Source organism: Cetorhinus maximus, chromosome 12 (assembly GCF_964194155.1).
Source record: "Cetorhinus maximus chromosome 12, sCetMax3.hap1.1, whole genome shotgun sequence".
Lineage (NCBI taxonomy): Eukaryota > Metazoa > Chordata > Chondrichthyes > Lamniformes > Cetorhinidae > Cetorhinus > Cetorhinus maximus.
Window position 1 is genome coordinate 112,081,976 of NC_135890.1, and position 21,021 is coordinate 112,102,996.

The 21,021-nt window shown below is 46.8% G+C and overlaps 1 protein-coding gene across 1 annotated transcript in view; it reads right to left on the reverse strand.

The window, feature by feature from the left end:
• The window catches only part of sgsm1a (small G protein signaling modulator 1a), a 150,458-nt gene extending 130,601 nt beyond the window's left edge, over nucleotides 1-19,857 (reverse strand). Inside the window, exons 1-2 of the mRNA XM_078554447.1 lie at nucleotides 19,837-19,857; nucleotides 19,647-19,690 (exon numbers count right to left, since the gene is read on the reverse strand). Of these exons, the coding sequence (XP_078410573.1) occupies nucleotides 19,647-19,690; nucleotides 19,837-19,855 (63 nt within the window). The 5' untranslated portion in view covers nucleotides 19,856-19,857. The remainder of the gene's footprint in view (nucleotides 1-19,646; nucleotides 19,691-19,836) is intronic.
• Between the last annotated feature and the right edge of the window lie 1,164 nt (nucleotides 19,858-21,021).

Consider the following 21,021-nt stretch of genomic DNA (forward strand, 5'->3'; position numbering starts at 1 on the left):
TTTAAGGGCTACGTGGAGCAGTTGCTTTAGGTTGATATCCTTTCTCCTCCCTCCCAGCTTTCCTTTTCCACAGTTATTTTTTTCCTTTACCTTCTGAAAACAGTTCTGTAGGAAAACAGGTTGTAACACAAGGCTACAAACGTAGGGTATTTGCCCATCGGTGCGAGAGGAGTACTAAGGATTTTCTCCGAGAAACGGACTTAAGACCTGCACCATTTTCTTCTTGCTCAAACATTACACAGACTAGGAAAGTCCCAGATTTGACCCAGACTGTCTCGACTTTGCTGATCTCAGCCGAGATAGGGTAGTAAAATTTACTTTGGTTCCCCTGGGGTAACTGACAGAAGACGCTTGATATACGGCAGCCAGGGGTGATGTTCCTCATTGCCGCCAAGTGCCTTTGGCTGGGAAATGTGCAGATGGGTGGCAGATGACAACAGGATTCTGATATCCCACCAACACTCGCTATCCAGACTCTCGAATGAAACGCAGGCAGTTCTTTACGTAATCTGACATCGTGTTTACAGCACAGAAACAAGCCATTCACCCTGAAAGGTCCAGGCCCGTGTTTATCCTCCACACGAGCCTTCTCCCACTCCTCTTCCTCTAGCCCCTTCAACATATCCCTCTATTCCTTTCGTCCTTATATGGTATGGTGAGGCAGGCAGTGCAGCATCGCATGAACATCCAATGAGAAGCCAGAAGTGGAGCGAGTTAAAGAGGGGAAATAAACAAACCAGACACTGAGAACCCTGGGAAAGAGAACAAAACTAGAGGTCGCCTGCTCCAGCTTCCTTAGACTAATGCCGAACCCCCATGCCAGCGAGAAAGACAGCAATTGGAGTGCACACACTTAAATATCTGGCAAAGAATTATTTTCCATTAGGTGTCAACCATGGCTCAGTCGGTCGCACTCTCACTTCTGGGTTCAAGTCCCACTCCAGGACTTGAGTACAAAAATCAAGGCTGACATTCCTGTGCAGTACTGTGGGAGCGCTGCACGGCTGGGGGTGCTTTCTTTCCAATGCGGCGTTATATCGAGGCCCCATCTTCCACCTCAGGTGCATGTAAAAGATCCCACGGCACTATGTCAATGAATGGCAGGGGAGTTCTTCCTGGTGCCCTGGCCAATATTTGCCCCTCAGTCAACATCACCAAAAACAGATGATTTGGTCACTCTCACATTTGCTGTTTGCGGGAGCTAGCTGTGCGCAAACTGGCTGCTGTGTTTCCTACATAACAACCGTGACGATACTTCAAAAAGTTCTGCATTGGTTATAAGGCGCTTTGAGATGTCCGATGGACGTGAAAAATGCTACATAAATGCAAGACAATCCCAAGGGATTGGACAATCCTAAGGGATCCAATCCTTGCCTCGGCTCCCATGGGCTCGGAGGACTCCCTTAGACTAAGGCTGGACTCTATGCCATAGGCAGAAAGACAGCAACTGCGGTTCACACACTTAAATATCTGGCACGGTGATGGGGGGGAGATGGTGGTGTAGTGGCAATGTCACTGGACTAGTAATCCTGAGGCCCAGGGCCAATGTTCTGCAGACATGGTTTCAAACCCCACCATGGCCGCTAGTGGAATCTGAATTCAATGAACAAATCTGGAATACACGACAACGCTCATCGATTGTTGTCAAATCTATCCGGTTCACTAATGTTCTTTGCAGAAAGAAATCTACCATCCTGACTCGGTCTGGTCCACACCCACAGCAACATGGTTGACTCTTAACTGCCCTCTGAAATGGCTGAGCAAGCCACTCAGTCCAAGGGCAATTAGAGATGGGCAACAAATGTTGTCCCTGCCAACGACGCCCACATCCCATGAAGGAAATAAAAAAGAAGTGAGGATAAAGCCGGGGTTCACAGCAACGATCACGACCCGCTGATCCCAGCTGGAAAGCGCCCTTGTGCAGGTATCAGGCTCAATGGTGATGCCCCCTATGGATTGAACAACGTGCAAACTATTACTCCTCAGATAATACCAGGAGAAATACCCATCTAGCTGACCGACCGGAGGCTGTCTTGCATGTGTGGGCTTCTACCCCAGTTCCTGTTTTGAAGCTGAAAGAGACGACAGGTAGAAGACCAGAGAAACAACAAGAGGCCCCAGTGAAATAGAGGAAGAATCCTTACCAAGACTGCCACTCGCATAAAAGAATAATAAATTAAAATCCGGCTTCTCAAAGAGCCTCATTAATAACCTGCAGTCTCATTTAGATGGAACGGTGCCTGACCTGCATTTAAACTGCAATTGAAAACCCATAAATATTTAATTTCTTTGCTTGGCTCACTCTTCAATGAAAGCCTATGGACCTATTTCTGTCAATTATTCCCATGCTATTTCAACTACCTGTTTCTGCGGCCAATGACAGGATACGTGGGTTGGGAAAGTGAGGCATCTGTTCATAGTCTGCCGGCTGGTAGCTAGGAGCTACATCGTCAATCCGTACCCATACCCACCACCCCCACCCCCGCCAAAACAAACCCCCGGGAGGTGTACCGTCTCTGCCCAGCAATGGATGACGTTAGGTGATCCCTGCTGGAGCTGGGGTTCAGATGCTACAAAATCAGAACATCCTGAGCTCAGTCATTGCCTTGTAGCAAACCTGTCTCCGTGGCTTCTCCACACGATTCTCCCTTGTCCGAGGAAATGTACACAACATTGTCAAGCTGCATGGTGGGGGGGTGGGCTGTGTGGAACAGGTTTCTGTTCTAGGTTCAGTGACGTCTGCTGCAAGCCATGTTTCCGTACCTGGTTCGACCACACCTGAAATACTGTGAGCACCCACACCTCAGGAAGGATACGTTGGCCGTACAGAGAGTGTGGTGCAAATTTGTTCAAATGAAACCTGGACTCTAAGGGTTATGCTACAAGGTGAGATGGCACAAACTAGTGTATATTCCCTGGAATTTAGAAGGCTAAAGATGATTTGATCAAATTGTGCATGATGTTAAAGGGAACAGATGGGGTAGACAGAGGGAATCTTCCGTAGATGTCTGTGTATAAGTCGACCCTTGATGCCTCAAAAAATCCCTCCAAGAATGGGGGTTGACTTATACACGGAGTGTAAAAGCGGTCACTCAATTTGTAAAACAAAAACAGAATTACCTGGAAAAGCTCAGCAGGTCTGGCAGCATCGGCAGAGATGAAAAGAGTTGACGTTTCGAGTCCTCATGACCCTTCAACAGAACTAAGTAAAAATAGGAGAGGGGTGAAATATAAGCTGGTTTAAGGTGGGGGGGGGGAAAGAGAAGTTGGGGGGGGGGGGGTGTGGTAGTAGGGACAAGCAAGCAGTGATAGCAGCAGATAATCAAAAGATGTCACAGATAAAGGATCAAAGAGGTGTTGAAGGTGGTGATATTATCTAAGAGAATGTGCTAATTAAGAATGGATGGCAGGACACACAGGTACAGCTCTAGTGGGGTTGGGGTGGAAAGACTGACAGGGCATTACAGGTATAGATTTTAAAATAATGGAAATAGGTGATAAAAGAAAAATCTATATAAATTATTGGAAAAAACAAAAGGGAGGGGGAAGAAACGGACTCAATTTGTGTCCGGTCACCCCAATGTAGAGCAGACTGCATCATGAACAGCAATTACAGTACATTGAAATGAAAGTACCGCCCATAAGTCACTGTTTCATGTACAAGAAGTCTTGGCTGGTGAGAAGGGAGGAGGTAAAAGGGCTGGCACTGAATCTCCAGCGCTGGCATGGGAAGGTATAGCGTGGAAAGGGGAGGGGGTGTTGGGGGTGACTGAGGAATGAACCCGGGTGTCACAGAAAGAATGGTCCTTTCAGAATGTCGAAAGGGGAGGGGAGAAGTTGTGTTTGAAGGCATCAGACTGGAGATGGCAGAGGATGATCCACTGCATGTGGAGGTTGTTGGAGTGGAAGGTGAGGACAATGGGGACGCTACTGTGGTTCCGGGAGGAGAAGGGATGAGAGCAGATATACAAGAAATGGGACAGACACGACCAAGGGTCTGGGAGGGGGTTTTGGCAGGGGGGGGGGCGGGGAATGCATTGGTGGTGGGGGTGGAATCACAAAAAAGGAAAGCCTATCAGAAGCACTGGTATGGAAGGTAACATAGTCAAAACAGACACAATGCAGTCCGAGAAACTGGGAGAATGGAATGGAATCCTTAGAGAAAGCAAGACACAAGGAGTCATTGAACTTGTCGTGGATATTGGTTGATCCCCAGAAATAGAGAAGTTGAGAAAGCAAAGGGAAGAGTCGGAAGTGGTTTATGTGAAGGCGAGGGATGGGTGGAAATTGGAAGCAAAGTTGATGAAACTTTCCAGTTCGGGGCGAAAGGGCATGTTCTGGGAAAAGAGGTGAGGGAGGAGGCCTGAGGAGGACTGGATAAAGAATGTTCCACATATCCCACAAAAGGTGGGTATCCATAACGACAGCTCTTCTTTGGAGGAAGTGAGTAGAGTTAATGAAGAAATTGTTCAATGTGAGAACAACGTCAGCCAGATGGAGAAGGTGGATAGAGACTGGTTGGGCCTCCGTTCAAAGAAGAAGCTCTCACTCAGACTGTCCTGGTGGGAGATGCAGGTGTAGAAGGATTGGATGTCCATGGCGAAAAGGAGATGGCTAGGGCCAGGAAACAAGAAATTATTGAAGTGGCAGAGGGCATCGGAAGAGTCACTGATGTAGATGGGAAGTGATTGGACAAGGGGAGGAAGAAAAGAGTTGCGATAGAAAGAAATCAGTTCCATGGGACAATAACAGACTTAGATGATGGGTCTACAAGTGCAGTTGTGTTTGTGGATCTTGGGAAGGAGGTAGAAGCAGGCTGTTTGGGTTTGGCCTACTATGAGGTTGGGAGGAGATGAGGTCAGCAACAGTCTGGGAAACGATGGATTAATATTTGGTGGAGGGGTGATAGTCCAGATGGAGGTAAGAGGTGTTAATATCTTCTCAATTATATTGTTAAGGTTTGTTAATATTATGTCAGTTACAGTGTTAAGGTTAAGAGAAACATGTGATGGGTAATAATTGTCTTTGAGCACATATCCGTCTGGCCTGGGACATGATCCATTGTTGCCAGAGGGCTGGTCTGTCAAGCATCTTCCTCTCCCCAGGTCAGGAGAAGGCATTCAACAAGGTGGCTCACAAATATCTATTTGGGACTTTGTGAGTTTTCGGGTTCGGGACACATTTGTCACCCAGATCCTACTTCTGTACGCCGCTGCAGAGTGTCTGATTAAGGTTAACGGGTCCCTGACGGCGCCCCTTCATTTTGGGAGAGGAGTGCGCCAGGGCTGTCCTCTGTCTGGCCAGTTATATCCTATTTGCGTGGAAGCTTTCCTGTGCCTCTTGCAGAGGAGGCTGTCAGGAATGGCTCTGCGCAGGCTGGGCGTGAGGGTAGTCTTTTCAACCTATGCTGATGACGCGCTGCTCATGTTCACAGAACCAGCTGATCTGCGGAAGATGCCAGAGTGTCAGAAAATCTACTGTGAAGCGTCCTCTGCCAGGATCGACTGGGACAGATGCCGTGCTGCAGTACCAGCTGGTCATCTTGATCCCTCCCCAAGGCTTTGTCCCAAAAAACAGGAGAAACTCAATGACCTCTGGGACAAAAGGACACACTGGGTCACTGCTGAGGTTCTGTGTCTGCTGCTTAGGGAGGGCAGTCAGTCACTGGTGTGCCTTCGCACCTAAGTGTCAACTTTCTGTCTTCAGGCCCTGCGACACTAATGCCTTTATGTGGAACCCCCTCCCCGATGGAGCGCCCTGATGACATATGTCTTCTGCCAGGTGCACGGCCTCAACTATGCCCTGCAGCTCCAGTTTATAGACCTGGGGAGTCTCCATGCCTCCCTGCAGGAGTTGCCTGTCTTCTATAGGGAAGTGATCCAAGGTCTGGAACATGGTTGCCTCACGCCAGAGTTCCCTCCCATCATGGGGAGCAGCTGTCATCAGACAGACACTGCTCAGGAGTCCGCACCTCCATCAATATGGATTCCGATGGCCGGCGGAAGACCGAGCTCAGGCCGCTGGGGTGACCAGAGTCGGGGACGTGCTGGAGGGTGGAGGAGCGACATCTTGCGTGTCTGTTAATGTCCATCTGGCAGCCAAAGCCGTCCACAGCCTGAAAACAGTGGTGCTCTTACCTGGCGGCACTTGTGGCCTCGAGGCGGCTCGAGTGTGACTTCTGTCCAAGCTGACCCCATTTGGACGGAATTTCGCGTTGGTCCTGCTTCCCGTCACCTCCCTCGGGAGCCGTAACCACCCCCGCACAATTTGAGCCGTCTCGCGGGAATTCCCTCCGTGCCTTCCCGTTCAGTGCGGAGGGGTTTCCTGTACAACTCGCTGCTGCACACCCTCCACTTCCTTGCCTTTCTCCACCGTCAGGACACGCTGTGGCACTCTGCCCTGCCACCCGGCAGTGGGGGAGGTCCCCAGTGGAGGGCGCTCTACGTGGGAGTCCTCCTTTCTCCGTCGGGGACCTGGCGTGGGGGAGCGTTGCATGCAGCAGTGCCGTGCAATCAGAGCTTCAGGCGGTTCACGGACTCCCAGGCTGCGTGTGCTTTCTGCGGCCAAGGGAAGTCCGTGTTCCATGGATACGTCGATTGCCAGAGGCTGCAGCCCCTCTTTCGATATTTGAAGGGGCTACTCCTCAACTTTTGGTTGCACATCAGCCCCACACTCCTGATCTTTGCTCACCTGGTGCGGAGGGGGGGGGCGGCAAGGAGGGAGGAGGACCTCCTCCTAAGTCTTCTCCAGGGCTGGCCAAATGGCCATCAACAAGTCCAGGTAGCGGCTGGTCAAGGGGGTCGTCCGAACCGACTCTCTGCCCCTCTACCGCGGCTATGTTCATGGCCAGGTGGTCCTGGAGCGGGAGCACGCGGTGTCCACTGGCACTCTAGAGGCCTTCAGCGGTCAGCGGGCACTGCAGGGGCCGGGATGCATCATCACCCCCTATTTTGGTTTAGTCAGTCTAATTTCCTTTGACATTATCGTTCTAGTTACAGTGCCCCGTCACCCTCTTTAATTATTGTATTTTATTGACCATTTGTTCTACTAATAACAGCACTTAAATAGGTGATAGCTGGGACACTGGGAAGGTGTGGGAGAGCTGCGAGACTCTACAAGTCTCAATACAGAACAGCTCTGTGTCTTGGTTTCAGCTTCAGCTACTAGCTTGGATCCTATTAACAAGAGGAAGTGTCGGAGAGTTGATGTTCATCCTCTTTAAGGTAGAGGTCAATTCGCCAAACAACACCAATGCCAGCTTTAATAATAATGTTAGGGTTGGACCTGAGAGAACAGAGGGCTGCAAGTTCAGACGGAGATGGTTACCCCACATTAGGTCAAACCGCTGTTGCGCCCGATCCTATGGGTTTCGAGCTCGGCGAGTCTGAAACGGTAATTAGTCAGTGGAAAGCTCGTCACGGTGACGAGCAGCTATTTCTTTCAAAAACAACAACAACAACCTAGCAAGAGACAACAGCTTAAAGAGAGGTAAAAGGAAATTGGCCTTTTGAAATGTGAAGCAAAGACACACATGACAAACTTATGTGTGGAAGTGTATGTTGCGAGTGATAAATTCTTTCAAACTGGTAGCTTCCGTCGGCAAAATAAATGGTTACTCCTGTATTTTGACTCTTCTGGTATCAGGGCCTCCATTATACTGTCGCATGGATCCAATGAGCATCATTTTCCACTAGTTGGCATGGCAACATCCAGCGGCCTCTCAAATGCACAGTCCACCCACCCAGGCTTGATGATGGCCCTTGCTCATAAACAAGAGTAAAAATGGAAAGCACTTTATAACCCTCTCAAATAACCACACCAAAGGCAGCTTCTAAAGCCTTTTAACACCTCTGTAATGTACAATTGTCGCTTGGCCACCCCGCACCTCTGCAACTCCACTTTGACTATCCATTACTCACTTAATGTCGTCGGTCGGTGCTTGATTTTTTTTTTAAAGTGTTCTTTAAACCACTTCCTCCCCAACCGCTAGCGTCAATAGCACATTATTATCATCAAGCGGTCATCAGCTCCTGATGAAAGGCTGGGGGGGCGGGGGGAGCATTCCTTCTGACTCTGCCTTGTAAAGAAGCCCATCAGCAAGGCTCATAGCGACTCACCACACGAAGACTTCTTCCACTTGTCGCACAGGACTTTGGCATCTTTCTGGGCACCTTTGCTCTGGCGGGAACGCTGTCTCATTAAAGACATTAAGATCAGAGCCAAGACCACTCAAGACAGAAGTTAGGAAATACTTCTTCACATAAAGTCGAATGTGGAATTCTCTCCCACAGAAAGTAAAATATTCCTCATGGATAATTTTCAATCTGAGGCCAATAGGTTTTGCTAAGCCAAGGGTATTGTTGAAAATGGAACTGAGACAAGTGGATAAAGTTAAGATACAAATTAGCCATGATCTCTGTGAATAGTAGAAAAGGCTCGAAGGGCCGAATGGCCTTCTCCTGTTCCTATCTCGTACAAACATGAGGCATTGTACTCTTCCTTCTAAACATTCTGAGAATCATATCACAGAATCACAAAAGGCGGCCATTCACCCCTTCATGTCTGTGCTGGCTCAATAAGTCCCACACCCCCGCCTTTTCTCCTTAGCCTTGCATTTTTTTTTTACTTTTTAGATAATTATCCAATTCTCCTTTGAAGGCTTTGATTGAATCTGCCTCACCCACAATCTCAGGCAATGCATTCCAGATCCTAACCACTCACTGTGTAAAAAATCTTTTCCTCATGTCACCCTTGCTTCTTTTATCAATCATCTTAAATCAATGCCCTCTGGTTCTCAATCCTACCGCCAATGGGAACATTCTCTCCCTCTCTACACTGTCCAGCCTCCTTATGATTTTGTACATCTCTATTAAATCTCCTCTCAACCTCCTCTTCTCCAAGGAGAACAGTCCCGACTTCTCCAATCTATCTACATAACTGAGACCCCTCATCCCTGGAACCATTCTCATGAACCTTTTCTGCACCTTCTCTAAAGCCTTCACATCCTTCCTAAAGTGTGATTCCCAGAACTGGACACAACACTCCAGTTGAGGCCGGAACAGTGTTTTATACAGGTTTATCATAACTTCCTTGCTTTTGTACTCTATGTCCCAATTTATAAAGCCCAGGATGCCACATACCTTAATAAACATGCTCTCAATCTACCTACCACCTTCAATGAATAGTGCACATGTGCCCCTAGGTTTCTCTGCTCCTGCACCTCCTTTAGAATTGTACCTATCACATTATATTGTCTCTTCTTGTTCTGCCTACCAAAATGAATCACTTCACACTTCCCTGTATATAATTTCATCTTCCAAGTGTCCGCCAATTCCACCAGCCTGCCTATGCCCTCTGGAAGGTTATCACTATCCTCCTGACAGTTCACAGTGCTTCCAAGTTCTCAATCTGAAAATTTTGAAATTGTGCCCTGTACACCCAAGTCTAGCTTATTAATGTATAACAAGAAAAGCTGAGGTCCAGAAACAAATCCCTGGGAACCCCACTTTAAACCTTCTTCAAGTCCAAAGAACAGCCTCTCACCACATCTCTGTTCTCAGTCACTCAGCTAACTTCCTATCCATGTTTTCCCTTTTATTCCATGAGCTCTAACCTTGCTCCCGAGCTCTTTGTGCAATGACTTTTGAACGTTCACAAACAACACGTCAACTGCATTACCCTCATCAATCTTCTCTGTTACCTCATCAAAAAACTTAGTTAAACACAACTGACCCTTAAAAAAATCTGTGCTGGCTTTTCTTAATTAATCCACATTTTTCCATGTGACTGTTAACTTTGTCCCGGATTAGCGCTTCTAAAAGCTTTCCCACCACGGAGCTTAAACTGACTGGCCTATAGTTGTTGGGTTTATCCTTACACCCTTTTTGAACAAGGGTGTAACATTGCAATTCTCCAGTCCTCTGGTCCCACCCCTGTATCTAAGGAGGATTGGAAGATTATGGCCAGTGCCTCCGCCATTTCCAATCTTTTTCTATGACTTGGGCAGTATCTTCTTCCTTGGTAAAGACAGGTGCAAAGTACTCATTTCGTACCTCAACCATGACCCCTGCCTCCAGGCATAAATGCCCCTTTTTGGTCCCGAATCAACCTCACTGCTCCCCTTGCCACCCTTTTACTATTTATATGTCTAAAGAAGACTTTTGGATCCCCTCTGTTAGCTGCCAGTCTCTACTCAAACTCTCTCTTTGCTTCCCTTATTCCTTTTTTTACTCCCCCTTCCACCACCTCCCAATCACTCTGAACTTTCTATATTCAGCCTGGTTCTCAATTGTATTATCCAGCTGACATCAGTCATATTTACTCTTTCTCTGCTTCATCTCACTCTCTCTTTCTTTACCCAGGGAGCTCTGCATTTGTTTGTCCTACCTTTCCCCATTGTGGCAACGTACCTCGACTGTACCCAAATCACCTCCTCTTTGAAGGCAGCCTATTTGTTCTATTACAGTTTTGCCTTCCAATCTTTGATTCCCATTTACCTGGGCCAGATCTATTCTCATGGAAGTTGCTCCTCCCCCAGTTAATTATTATTTTTTTACTCCAGATTACTCCTTGTCCTTCTCTATAACTAGTCTAAAGCTTGTGATACTGTGATCAATGTGCCCTTAATGTACCCCTAGTGACATCTGATCCACTTGGCCCACCTCATTCCCCAGAACTAGATCCAGCAATGCCTCCTTCCTCATTGGCTCAGAAACATACTAATTAGGAAAATTCTCTTGAACACGCTTCATTAAATCTTCCCTTTCTCTGCCCTTTACACAATTACTATCCCAGTTACTATTAGGACAATTAAAGTCCCCCATTATAACTACTCTATAGTTCCTGTGCCTCTCAGCAATTTCCTTGCAAATTTGATCCTATCTTTCACATTCTTCGGTGGCCTATAGAATACATCCATTGGTGGAACGATACCTCTGTTGTTTCTTCGCTCTAACCAAATGGATTTTGTTTTTGATAAAATGATGAGCAAAGGCCACCTCAGAGGGAAATGGAAATATACCTCACCCGGCCTAGTGATCACAAGAACAGTTACAGAACCCATCAGCACTCCTGACTAAGGTCCCCTCCGAGCTCCCCATCCCCACCAATCTTTCTCTACCCCCACCACATGCCGTTAATAAACCACCAACATCCTAATGCTGAACCCCTTCTATTCCAGTCTGCACCATAACACCAACAGGTTCATTTTTTTAATGTTCATATATGGGATGTGGGCATTACCGGCTAGGCCAGCATTTATTACTCATCCCTAATTGTGGACCAGATCAGATTTCCTTACATTAGTGAACCAGATGGGTTTTTACAACATCAGACTTTTAATTCTATATTTTTACTGAATTCAAATTCCACCATCCAGGATTCGAACCCGGGTCCCCAGAGCATTACCCTGGGTCTACTGGATTACTGGTCTGGTGACAATACCACAATGTCACTGCTTTAGTTTACAGGTGTGTAAGTGCCACGCGCATGAGGTGTACAACAGACAAACCAGTGCACAATAAATGGAAAGTCACCAGCAATCCTACCATTCGGAATTATGAAAGTATCAGCCCTGCTTCAGTTTGCTTACCTTTGAGTCAGGAGGTCTCACTCCAGGAGACTTGAGCAGTAAAATCTAGACTGATCCAGTGCAGTACTGAGGGAGTGCTGCACTGTCAGAAGTGTTGTTTTTTTCAGATGAGATGTTAAACCAGGTAGACATACACAGTCCCCTGGCACTATTCCACTGAGGAGCAGGGAAGTTCTTGCTGATGTTCTGACTAATATTTATCCCTCAACCAACATTCACGATAATGATTGACTTATTTATTTCATCGTTGTTTGTGGAATCTTGCTGTGTGTATATTGGCTGTAGGACATCACAATAGTGGCGACACTTCAAAAAGTATTTAATTAGCTGGGGATGCACTTTTGGGGATGTTGTGAAAGGCACTATACAAATGCAAGTCCTTGCTTTTCTCTATGTGATATTTTTCCACCAATCTGAAGGATTATTTTGGTAACATATTAACAGTCGCTGTGCAGTTCTTCCTTCTGCACAGTCACTCTTGATCTAACATGCCAAGTTATAAAATTTAAACTTCTCTTTCTTTGACCATCAAGGTTATGATTCCGTGGGGTGTGGTTTCCCCAACCAGGAGAAAGTGTGACAGCCTAATTTTAGGGCACCTTTTTTAGCCGACGCCCCCCTTTCCATTTGGTGTGAGCAGAGGGTATTCAGAAGAGGGCTGCCCAGCCACAGATGCTGCTGCCCAAAGGCAGCTCTGTCCCAACACATCTGTCCAACGACGTTCATGCATCTGTCGCCTGCATGAAAATTTTTGACCAGAGACTCCCAGGTTCACGACCCTGTCTCCGTCAATAATTCTCCATCACCACAGGACTTGGCCAATGGACTCTGGTAGAAGCCTGCGAGTGAGTTCATTTTATGTACAGACTTTGAAGCACCATCATTATCCACAGAACCTTGACAGGCTGGTGGTGAGAATTTGACGATGTGTCAAACGATGATGACCGGGACCAACTTGCCGCTGCAGCCAGCGAGATGCTGTCTTCCTTCACTTCTTCTGTCTTTGGGGACTTTGGGCAGGATTTTCCGGTCCCCCCGTGATTCCCGCCCAAAGTCAACGGATCTTTTGTTGGTCCGTCAAATTTTCCATCCTGCCTGCAGCCACTCCCGCCGTAGGTGGGACAGGAAAATCCCTCCCTTTGTTGCCGGATAGATCCAAGGAAAATGTGTCAATAACAACGCCAGGAACGCATCATTGCATTCACCCGGCCTGACCGCCTGACTCAGTCAATCGTGCTCCCAAGATTTGGATGTCCAAGAAACCTCATCACAATTCTGCAATGGATTCATGATATGATGACTGCAACTGTCTTGAGTGGGAGGTCTGAAACAGTCCCCTTCAAAATCCAAACCGGGGTCAAGGTGGGCTGTGTGATAGCCCCCACACTATTTATAATCTAACTGACAATGGCTATTCACCTCATCAAAGGTCAATTGGCCTCTGGTGTCAGAATTAAATACTGTCTAGAGGGAAAACTCTTTAACCTCAGTCAACTCCGTGCCAAAACTAAACTGACCACTATAGACACACATGGGGCAGAATATTACGTTCAGCGTGCGGGTGTGCGCCCGACACGCCCGAGCGTAATATGACACATGATGATGTCGGGCATGCGTCCCGATGTCACCGCGCACTCATGCGATATTTCGCTTGGCGGGCGCGCACCGGAGTCGGCTGCACGCGCGCCATTAATTAAAAGGTCAATTAAGGCCATTAACAATCTAATTAGATTCAAATCTACGCTGCCTGTCCAACCTTATGGTTGGCGGGCAGGCAAAAAGGCCAAGCGGCCTTTACAGTTTTTGGGCAACCTCATCCACAAGCGGGCTGAGGTTTCCTAAAGCAGATAAACATTGAATGAAAACTTTATTCTGGAATTAAAAACGTGTCCCATCTCATGTGACAGAGTTACATGAGGGGACCTGTTTCATTAAATTTTTACTGTCTTTAGTAATTTTTTGAATAGTGCTTCAATCTACCTGAGGCAGCTCCGTGTGTAAGGGAGATTGAAGCGCTCTTTCTCGGGCATGCCCAACTCTCCCTCCTCCCCCCACTCACACAGGTAGCGCTCAGCGCTGCTGCTTGTGATCCACGCAGGGCGGGCCTTAATTGGCCCGCCCGCATGAAACCGTGGAGCGGAGCCAATCGTAGGTGGAGGTGGGCTTCCCGACCGCCCCCATCGAGCACCCCCGCCAAGGGCAAAATCCTGCCCATGATCTACTGTTTGTGGGTGACTGCAGTGTCATTGTCCACTCTGCTCCAGGTTTGCAAACCACTCTTGATCTCTTCAATTCTGCATACAAGAAACCCGGCCTGTCCTTGAATGTTGCCAAAACTCATACCACCCCACACCTGGTCAGCCAAATACTCCACCGCCCATATATGTTGAAGGAGAGACTCTGAAACAGGTTGAGCTCTTCCCATCCCTTGGCAGCCAACTCTGTCAAAAGGCCGCCATTGACGAGGAGATCCAACACCGGATCAGCTGTGCCAGCTCAGCCTTCTACATACAACGACAGCGAGTGTTTGACAACAGAGATCTCTGAAGTCTGATCGCACAGAGCAGTTATCATTACTATGCTCCTTACTGCAGCGAGACCTGGACTGTGTATCAGCGACACATAAGGTTCCATCAGCAATGTCTCCACCACATCCTTCGGATTCAATAGGAGGACAATCAAACAAACAATCGCGTCCCTCTTGAAGCCAGCTCACAAGCATTCAGGCAAAACTCCAACAAAATCAACTCCGATGGACTGGACACCGTGTCCGGATGGCCGGAAACCCAACAGATCCTGTTTTCTCAACTCTCAGGTGACCAATGTTCCGGGGAGAAGAAAGAAAACGCTTCAAAGAGGCTCTAAAGCTCTCTTTGAAGTGTGGCAGCATTGACATTAACGGCTGGGAGGAGCTTGCTACTAATCATACAGAATGGCGAAAAATTGTCTATCAAGCTGCATCGTGCTTTGAGTCACAAAGTCTTAATGGTGAGGCAGAGCAGCAGCAGAGAAGTAAAGAAAAGCAAGGAAATCCCGAACTCCGGATCCGACTGCCTCGTGGGATGTCCTGACCCAATGATCTGTGGGTCGAGAATCGACCCGTTCGGTCACATGAAGACCGATGACAGAAACTCACGGCCCTGAGTATACGTCATCCTCGAACTGAGGGATAGCCACCCGAAGACGATGAATAGCGACTGAGTAAGGCAGTGAGGTACCGGAGGGGGGGCAGCCACTGGCTTTTAAGCCAGTATGGATCAGTGTCTAACAGGGGAAGGTGGAGAGGGCAGCAGATTCATGGGGGAAAAGTATAGCTCCCTGTATAGACTGGAACAGGAAAGACACTTAGTTATAATGACAGATAGGTGAACATGCTTCTCAAGGGTAATAGGGCAGAGAAAATTCTGCCCATTGAAACCTTTCTAAATGGTTTCAGCCCACAGAGTGCAGACTAGTCATTGCTTTTGTTCAAATTCATATTCTGTGATATTCAAACAAAATCACCACACGATCCTGAAATCAGTATGGAGCAGAATTCAAGAAAAGCTCGATCAGTCACAGCACGGCCTCTATAAACGCTGCAGCATTTTTACCATCTGCATCAGTCATACAGAGTGGTCACCAGGCGGTGGGGTGGTGCGGGTGGACTGAAGGTCAATTGCAGGGGCTTTGCTGATGTTTCCGAGGCCAGTTCAAGATTCAGCTGCTATTTTGAAGAATCAGGATCGCTTTTATTTGTGGAATTCAGGATCTACAAACTCATTCAGGCGGACACTGATCCAGGTGTCCAAGAGAAAGCTATTTTCACCGTTATTCCCGATTTCCCCACGCCACCCTCCGCAGTGATTGATTCGTGCTCAGCCAATGTTCTGCCAGCACCAACTCCCTTCTGGTAACTCAGACAAGTGGCTGTTCTTTGTGGCAAGTGTCTGGTGCACACATATTGATGTATTTTACAAACTGTGCAATCGGGGGGGGCAAGTGAGCACCTTTATTCATCAAGAAAATTGACCAAGATCAGTACGGACCAGAGCGGCAACCCAGACACTTGCCTCAACACGGAGTTAAAGGGCACCAGCAAGTTCACCTGGGCAGGGAGAGAGCCAAACATGGGCCTATACCCTTGCCCAACCTTCACACACACACAAAAGTAGTTTCCAGCAGGAATCACTGTGCAAAAACCAGCAGCATGAACCCTGGGCATGTTTCGTTCGCTCCATCTAACCCAGGGACACTGCTGCTGATCATATTGCCTTGGTTGAGATCAGTCGGCACAGCACAGAGTGGGGTTCGAACCGGGGCTGTTCCTGGTGCTTAGGATTGAGTGCCACAAGGGTCGGTGTGTCTTACAAGCTGTACAATCAGGGGAGTGAACAGATATATTCATGAATATGACCGACTGAGACCAGGAGTCGCCACAAATAAGCATCAGAGCATCGTTTCAGATGCTTGCCTCCATATGGGATTAGCTTCTGCATTTCAAATAAGGAAGCACCATAACTGTCAGAGCGTAAGGATTCTTTTAATTCAATCGTGGGGTGTGAGCATTACTGATCATTTGTTACCCATCCCTAATTACCCTCGAAAAGCTGATGGTGAGCTGCCTTCTGGAATGCAACCGAACGCCTTTATAAGTCATTTCAGAGGGTGGACAAGAGTCAAGCACATTGCTGAGATAAAGGCAAAATACTGCAGATGCTAAAAACTTGAAATAAAAACAGAAAATGCTGGTAAAACTCAGCAGGTCTGACAGCCTCTGTGGAGAGAGAGAAACGGAGTTAACGTTTCGAGTCCCCAGCTCTGAAGAAGTCACACGGACTCGAAACGTTAACTCTGTTTTTCTCTCTCCACAGATGCTGTCAGACCTGCTGAGTTTTTCCAGCATTTTCTGTTTTTATTTCAAGCGCGTCGCTGTTGATCTGGAGATACATGTAGGCCAGGCCAGGTAAGGTTGGCAGATTTCCTTTCCGAAAGGATGTTCATGGGCCAGGTGGATTCTTACAACGATCCAGTAATTTTGTGGTCACCATTACCGAAACCAGCTTTTCATCCCAGATTTACAGAATTAATTGAATTTAAATTCCCAGCCAGGATGGTGGGATTTGAACTCATGCCTCCCAGATCATAGTCCAAGCCTCTGGGTACTAGTCCAGTAATATAACCATTAAGCTACTGTACCCCCAAATGCTCAAGGAAGGTGCATTCATAACGTGGCCAAACAGGCTAAGTATCAACCTGCAAATTCTTCCAGCGCATATGTCAATGGCAGGCGGTAAGAGCGGGAGAGATTCCTGGTCAGCCATGTGATGGGAAAGAAAGTTGGAGCCTCAGTCACTATCCATAGCTCCAGGCTACAACATGCATGTAAAAGTGCATGTTGCCATAGCAACTCAGCCTCCGTGAGTGTAACACCACCACAACCACCCCTAAAATTGCTCAGTAAGCAGCCCCTGCAATGAAATCAAACATGGCAGAAAAGGTTAACTAATATTCAATGCACCACTCATACCATTAGCCGTAAATATGGACAGTTTAATCAACATTTTAATGATGGTACACTGGTAGCATTTTGCCTTCAGCCACTAGGTCTTCATATTATGGGGATAATCAATTATAACTGCCGACAGAGTAGGTCCCTGACCTAGAATCATGGCTGATCACTTGAATCCACACTGATGTGGAGCTGGAATCATTCCTGGATCATCAATTTGATGTCAGCTCTAGAGACTCAACACTGTCATCTAATAAGAAGAAGATGTTCCTGCCAGCAATCAGTGTAAATTACGTTCACCATGTTAATGCTACCAGACCCAAACACTGCCATCAAAATGGATGATGCTGCAGGAGCTGTTTGACTGGCAGCAAGAAACAAACACACAGAAATTCCATCAATAAGTAATTTCTGATGCCTCGAGCCCCTTTAAGCTGGTTTCTAATGAACAGTAATCTTTCATAACTACAAGTGAATGAGTGGAGCCAGCAAGCAGCAGAATTCTCACTAGTGTAACACATTCCGTGCCCATGGTCCATGGTGCTCCCCTTGTTATGAACAGTCAGTTCTCACACATTGTAGCAAACGTGTGAGCTGCTCCCCACAACAGCTCAAAGCTGCAACGAGAGATTTAAACCTTCTCCGGTTTATTCATCTCCAAACACAGAGAACATAGGAACAGGAGACCGTTCAGCCCCTCAAGCCTGTTCTCACATTCAACGAGATCAATGGTTGATCTTCATCTTAACTCCATCCACCCACCTCGGCTCCATGTCTCTTCATACCTTTGGCGAACACAAACCTACTAATTGCGAATGTAAGATGATCAATTGAGGAAGCATCTACTGCTTTTGGTGAGAGAGATTTCCATTCTTGAATCCCCTTTGTGTGAAGGACTGTGTTTTAGCCTCCCCCCGGAATGGTCTGGCTGTGATTTCAAATATGTCCCCCTGGTCTCAGACAATCCCAGCAGCAGCAGCAAAGATTTCTCTTTCTCTCTCTCTACCCTGTCAATGCCTTCAAAATCCTAAGAACCTCAATCAAATCACCTCTTATATTCCAGGGAATTCAAGTTAAATTCTTGTAATCTCTTGTCATTATTTAACCCTTGGAGCCCTGGTAACAACCTGAGAATCACATCAATACCTAATGCTGCTTTGATTAAAAGCTGGCACTGAATGATCAGGTTTCATTTCCCCAAAATCATGCTGATCCTCTTAATATTACTCTATCAGCAATGCCAGCATTACTAATGACATTTGATAACATCACACAATTATAATTCACAATGCTACATTTTTCAACATTATTTTCATAACCCATGCTGATGAGGCCACATATCATTCTAATTACTTGTTCCCTGAAAAAGTGTTTATTTCTTCCAAATCTAGCTCACAGTGTCTCCAGCTGCACAGCAACTGATACACACAGGAATATAGCCGTGCCATTATTTAACTAATTTAACCAGATGGTATCTATCCTGAAGATACTTGGAACATGATTTGCATCATGGGCATATAAACATGGGAACAGAGGGCACGAAGAGAAGGAAGTGAAGCGATGGAGGTGGCAAATTCCCTGCATTTGTCTGGCACCTGTTATTGCCCAGTCCGTTCCCCACTCCACATCCTGGAACTGTCTGTCCCCGGTGTCCCCACACCTTCAAAAGTGGTTTAACAGGAGACCCAGTGAAGGGTCGCCACAGCCCATAAGCTCTTGAGTAATGCAGACACATTACACAAAAGCTCAATCTCTGTCAAAAGGGTCCAGGATCAAACATTTTAAAGGCAGAATTTAATTTTGGCCAAATCAAACCACTTAAATTCACAGGCAGAATGAGGTTTGGGGTTGCCTGCCATAGATATCCCTTTAAATATCACGTCAAGTACAAAATATTTCATCTTAACACTAAAGTTATAAACCTTGGGCTAGAAGCTCAAAAAGACTCTCCCCTCTCCCAAATCCTCAGAGACCCCAGTTTCCACATCACAGCACGTCCATACCCAGAACTAAGTGTTAGCCAGTAACGCTGTGAGAGAGTGACACACAAATATAAACATTTTGAGCTGCCGTCTGTTTTCATGCCATTCTCTATCTTGACCTCCCCGCACCTTAAAAATGCGAATTATAAACGCCTAAGGGGAATGCAACGGAGCATCTGTATCCTCGACTGATTGGCGAGAATATACAAATATTAAACCATTGTATTTAAAATGCAACTGCACCTTAAAAAAGTCAACCAAAATAATTGCCCCCAAATGAACTCCTCAAATTAATTGTAAAACATCTAAATGCAAAAATGAGAGGTGCAGCTCATCGGCTCACAGTGTGCAACAAAAGACTTATAGTATGTAAAGACATGTATAAAGACTGACAATTTGTAAGGTGGTAAGAACTCAAACCCTCCCTGTCAGTAATGTCAAAGGCTGCCTGGGAACACAGCAGCCCAAGAGCAGCACTGGGATTAGGTGCCAGCTGTTAAAAAGCACAGTCTTACTCCTTACTGAGGCTCCAATTCACTACGTGGTGATTGCATTTCATTGCAATGTACACAAACCTACTCACCTCCTTCTTGACTGTGCGCAGCAACCTCTGACGCATCTCTGCCTCTGTTGCAAGAGGAAAGATTGTTTTAAGCAGGGAAAAAAAAAGGCAAATGAACAAAAGCGCAATAAGCAAAGGTTATTGTTTTTAAAGTGTATGTCGATGTAAAATCCTGACTGCTGCGTGACTGTTATCTGATGTTTGACCCTACCTGCTGTAGCTGTCGCCATGTTCCAGCAGCAATACTGCCCGATTCCTTTGCTCTCCAGCAAAATCTGCAGCCCAGGCTTTCTTTGATTGACAGCTGGTCCCCGTGACGTCAGCGCCTCAATGATACATACCCCCGGGCGCCCTTGATTGACAGCTCAGGTTGTCACAGGCGTGAGAGCCCAGATTTAAAGACACACTTTCTTTCACTCATTTTTAATTTTAATTCCCCCCGCTGCTGTCAACATATTTCTGTGACGTTGTTTCTTTTTTAAATTAAGTCATGGGTCATTTAATTACAGCTTGCATTTTTTTTTTTATTATTCATTCATGGGATGCAGGCGTCACTGGCTAGGCCAATATTTGTTGCCCATTCCTAATTGCCCTTGAGAAAGTGGTGGGTGAGCCGCTGTTGTAGGGTGGCCGAGTTGTGCTGTTAATGATGGAGTTGCTCTGCAGACACTTCTCGGGTGGAAACATTAAGTTTATTTACAATATACTCAGCATTAATGACACGTGTGCTTTCAACTCCAACTCTATCTCTACACTAACTGCTGAGGTAGCCTGCGCTACTCTTCTATTGGTTACTACAGATTATGTGATCTTGCCTAACAAGCATTATTAAACGTACATCGCACACTAGGTTAAACCATAATTACTACAGCCGCCTTCTTGAACCACTCAATAATTGCCCTTGAGAAGGTGTTGGACGAGTTGCCTTCTTAAGCCACTGCACTCTGTGTGGTGTAGGTACACCCACAGTGCTGTTCGGAAGGGAGTTCCAGGATTTTTGACTCAGTGACAATGAAGGAATGGCGATCTAGTTCCAAGTCAGGATGGTGTGTGGCTCAAGGGGACCCTGCAGGTGGCACGTGGCATCTTTCAATGTAAGAACAACTGCCCCCTCTCCTATCTCAGCCTATCTACTATTGCAGCATCCATCCATATCTTTGTCAGTTCCAGACTCAACTATTCCAATACTTTCCAGGCTGGCATCTTAACCCCCAACTTTTGTAACTTCATCTCATTGAAAACTCTGCTACCTGTATCCCATCTAGAGCAAAGTCCCACTCACCCGTCATCCCTGTCCTTGCTGACCAACATTGGCTTCCATTCGCCCAATTCTCCATGGAATGGTTACAGCACTGTAGGAGGCCATTCAGCCCATTATGTCTGTGCTGGATCTCCG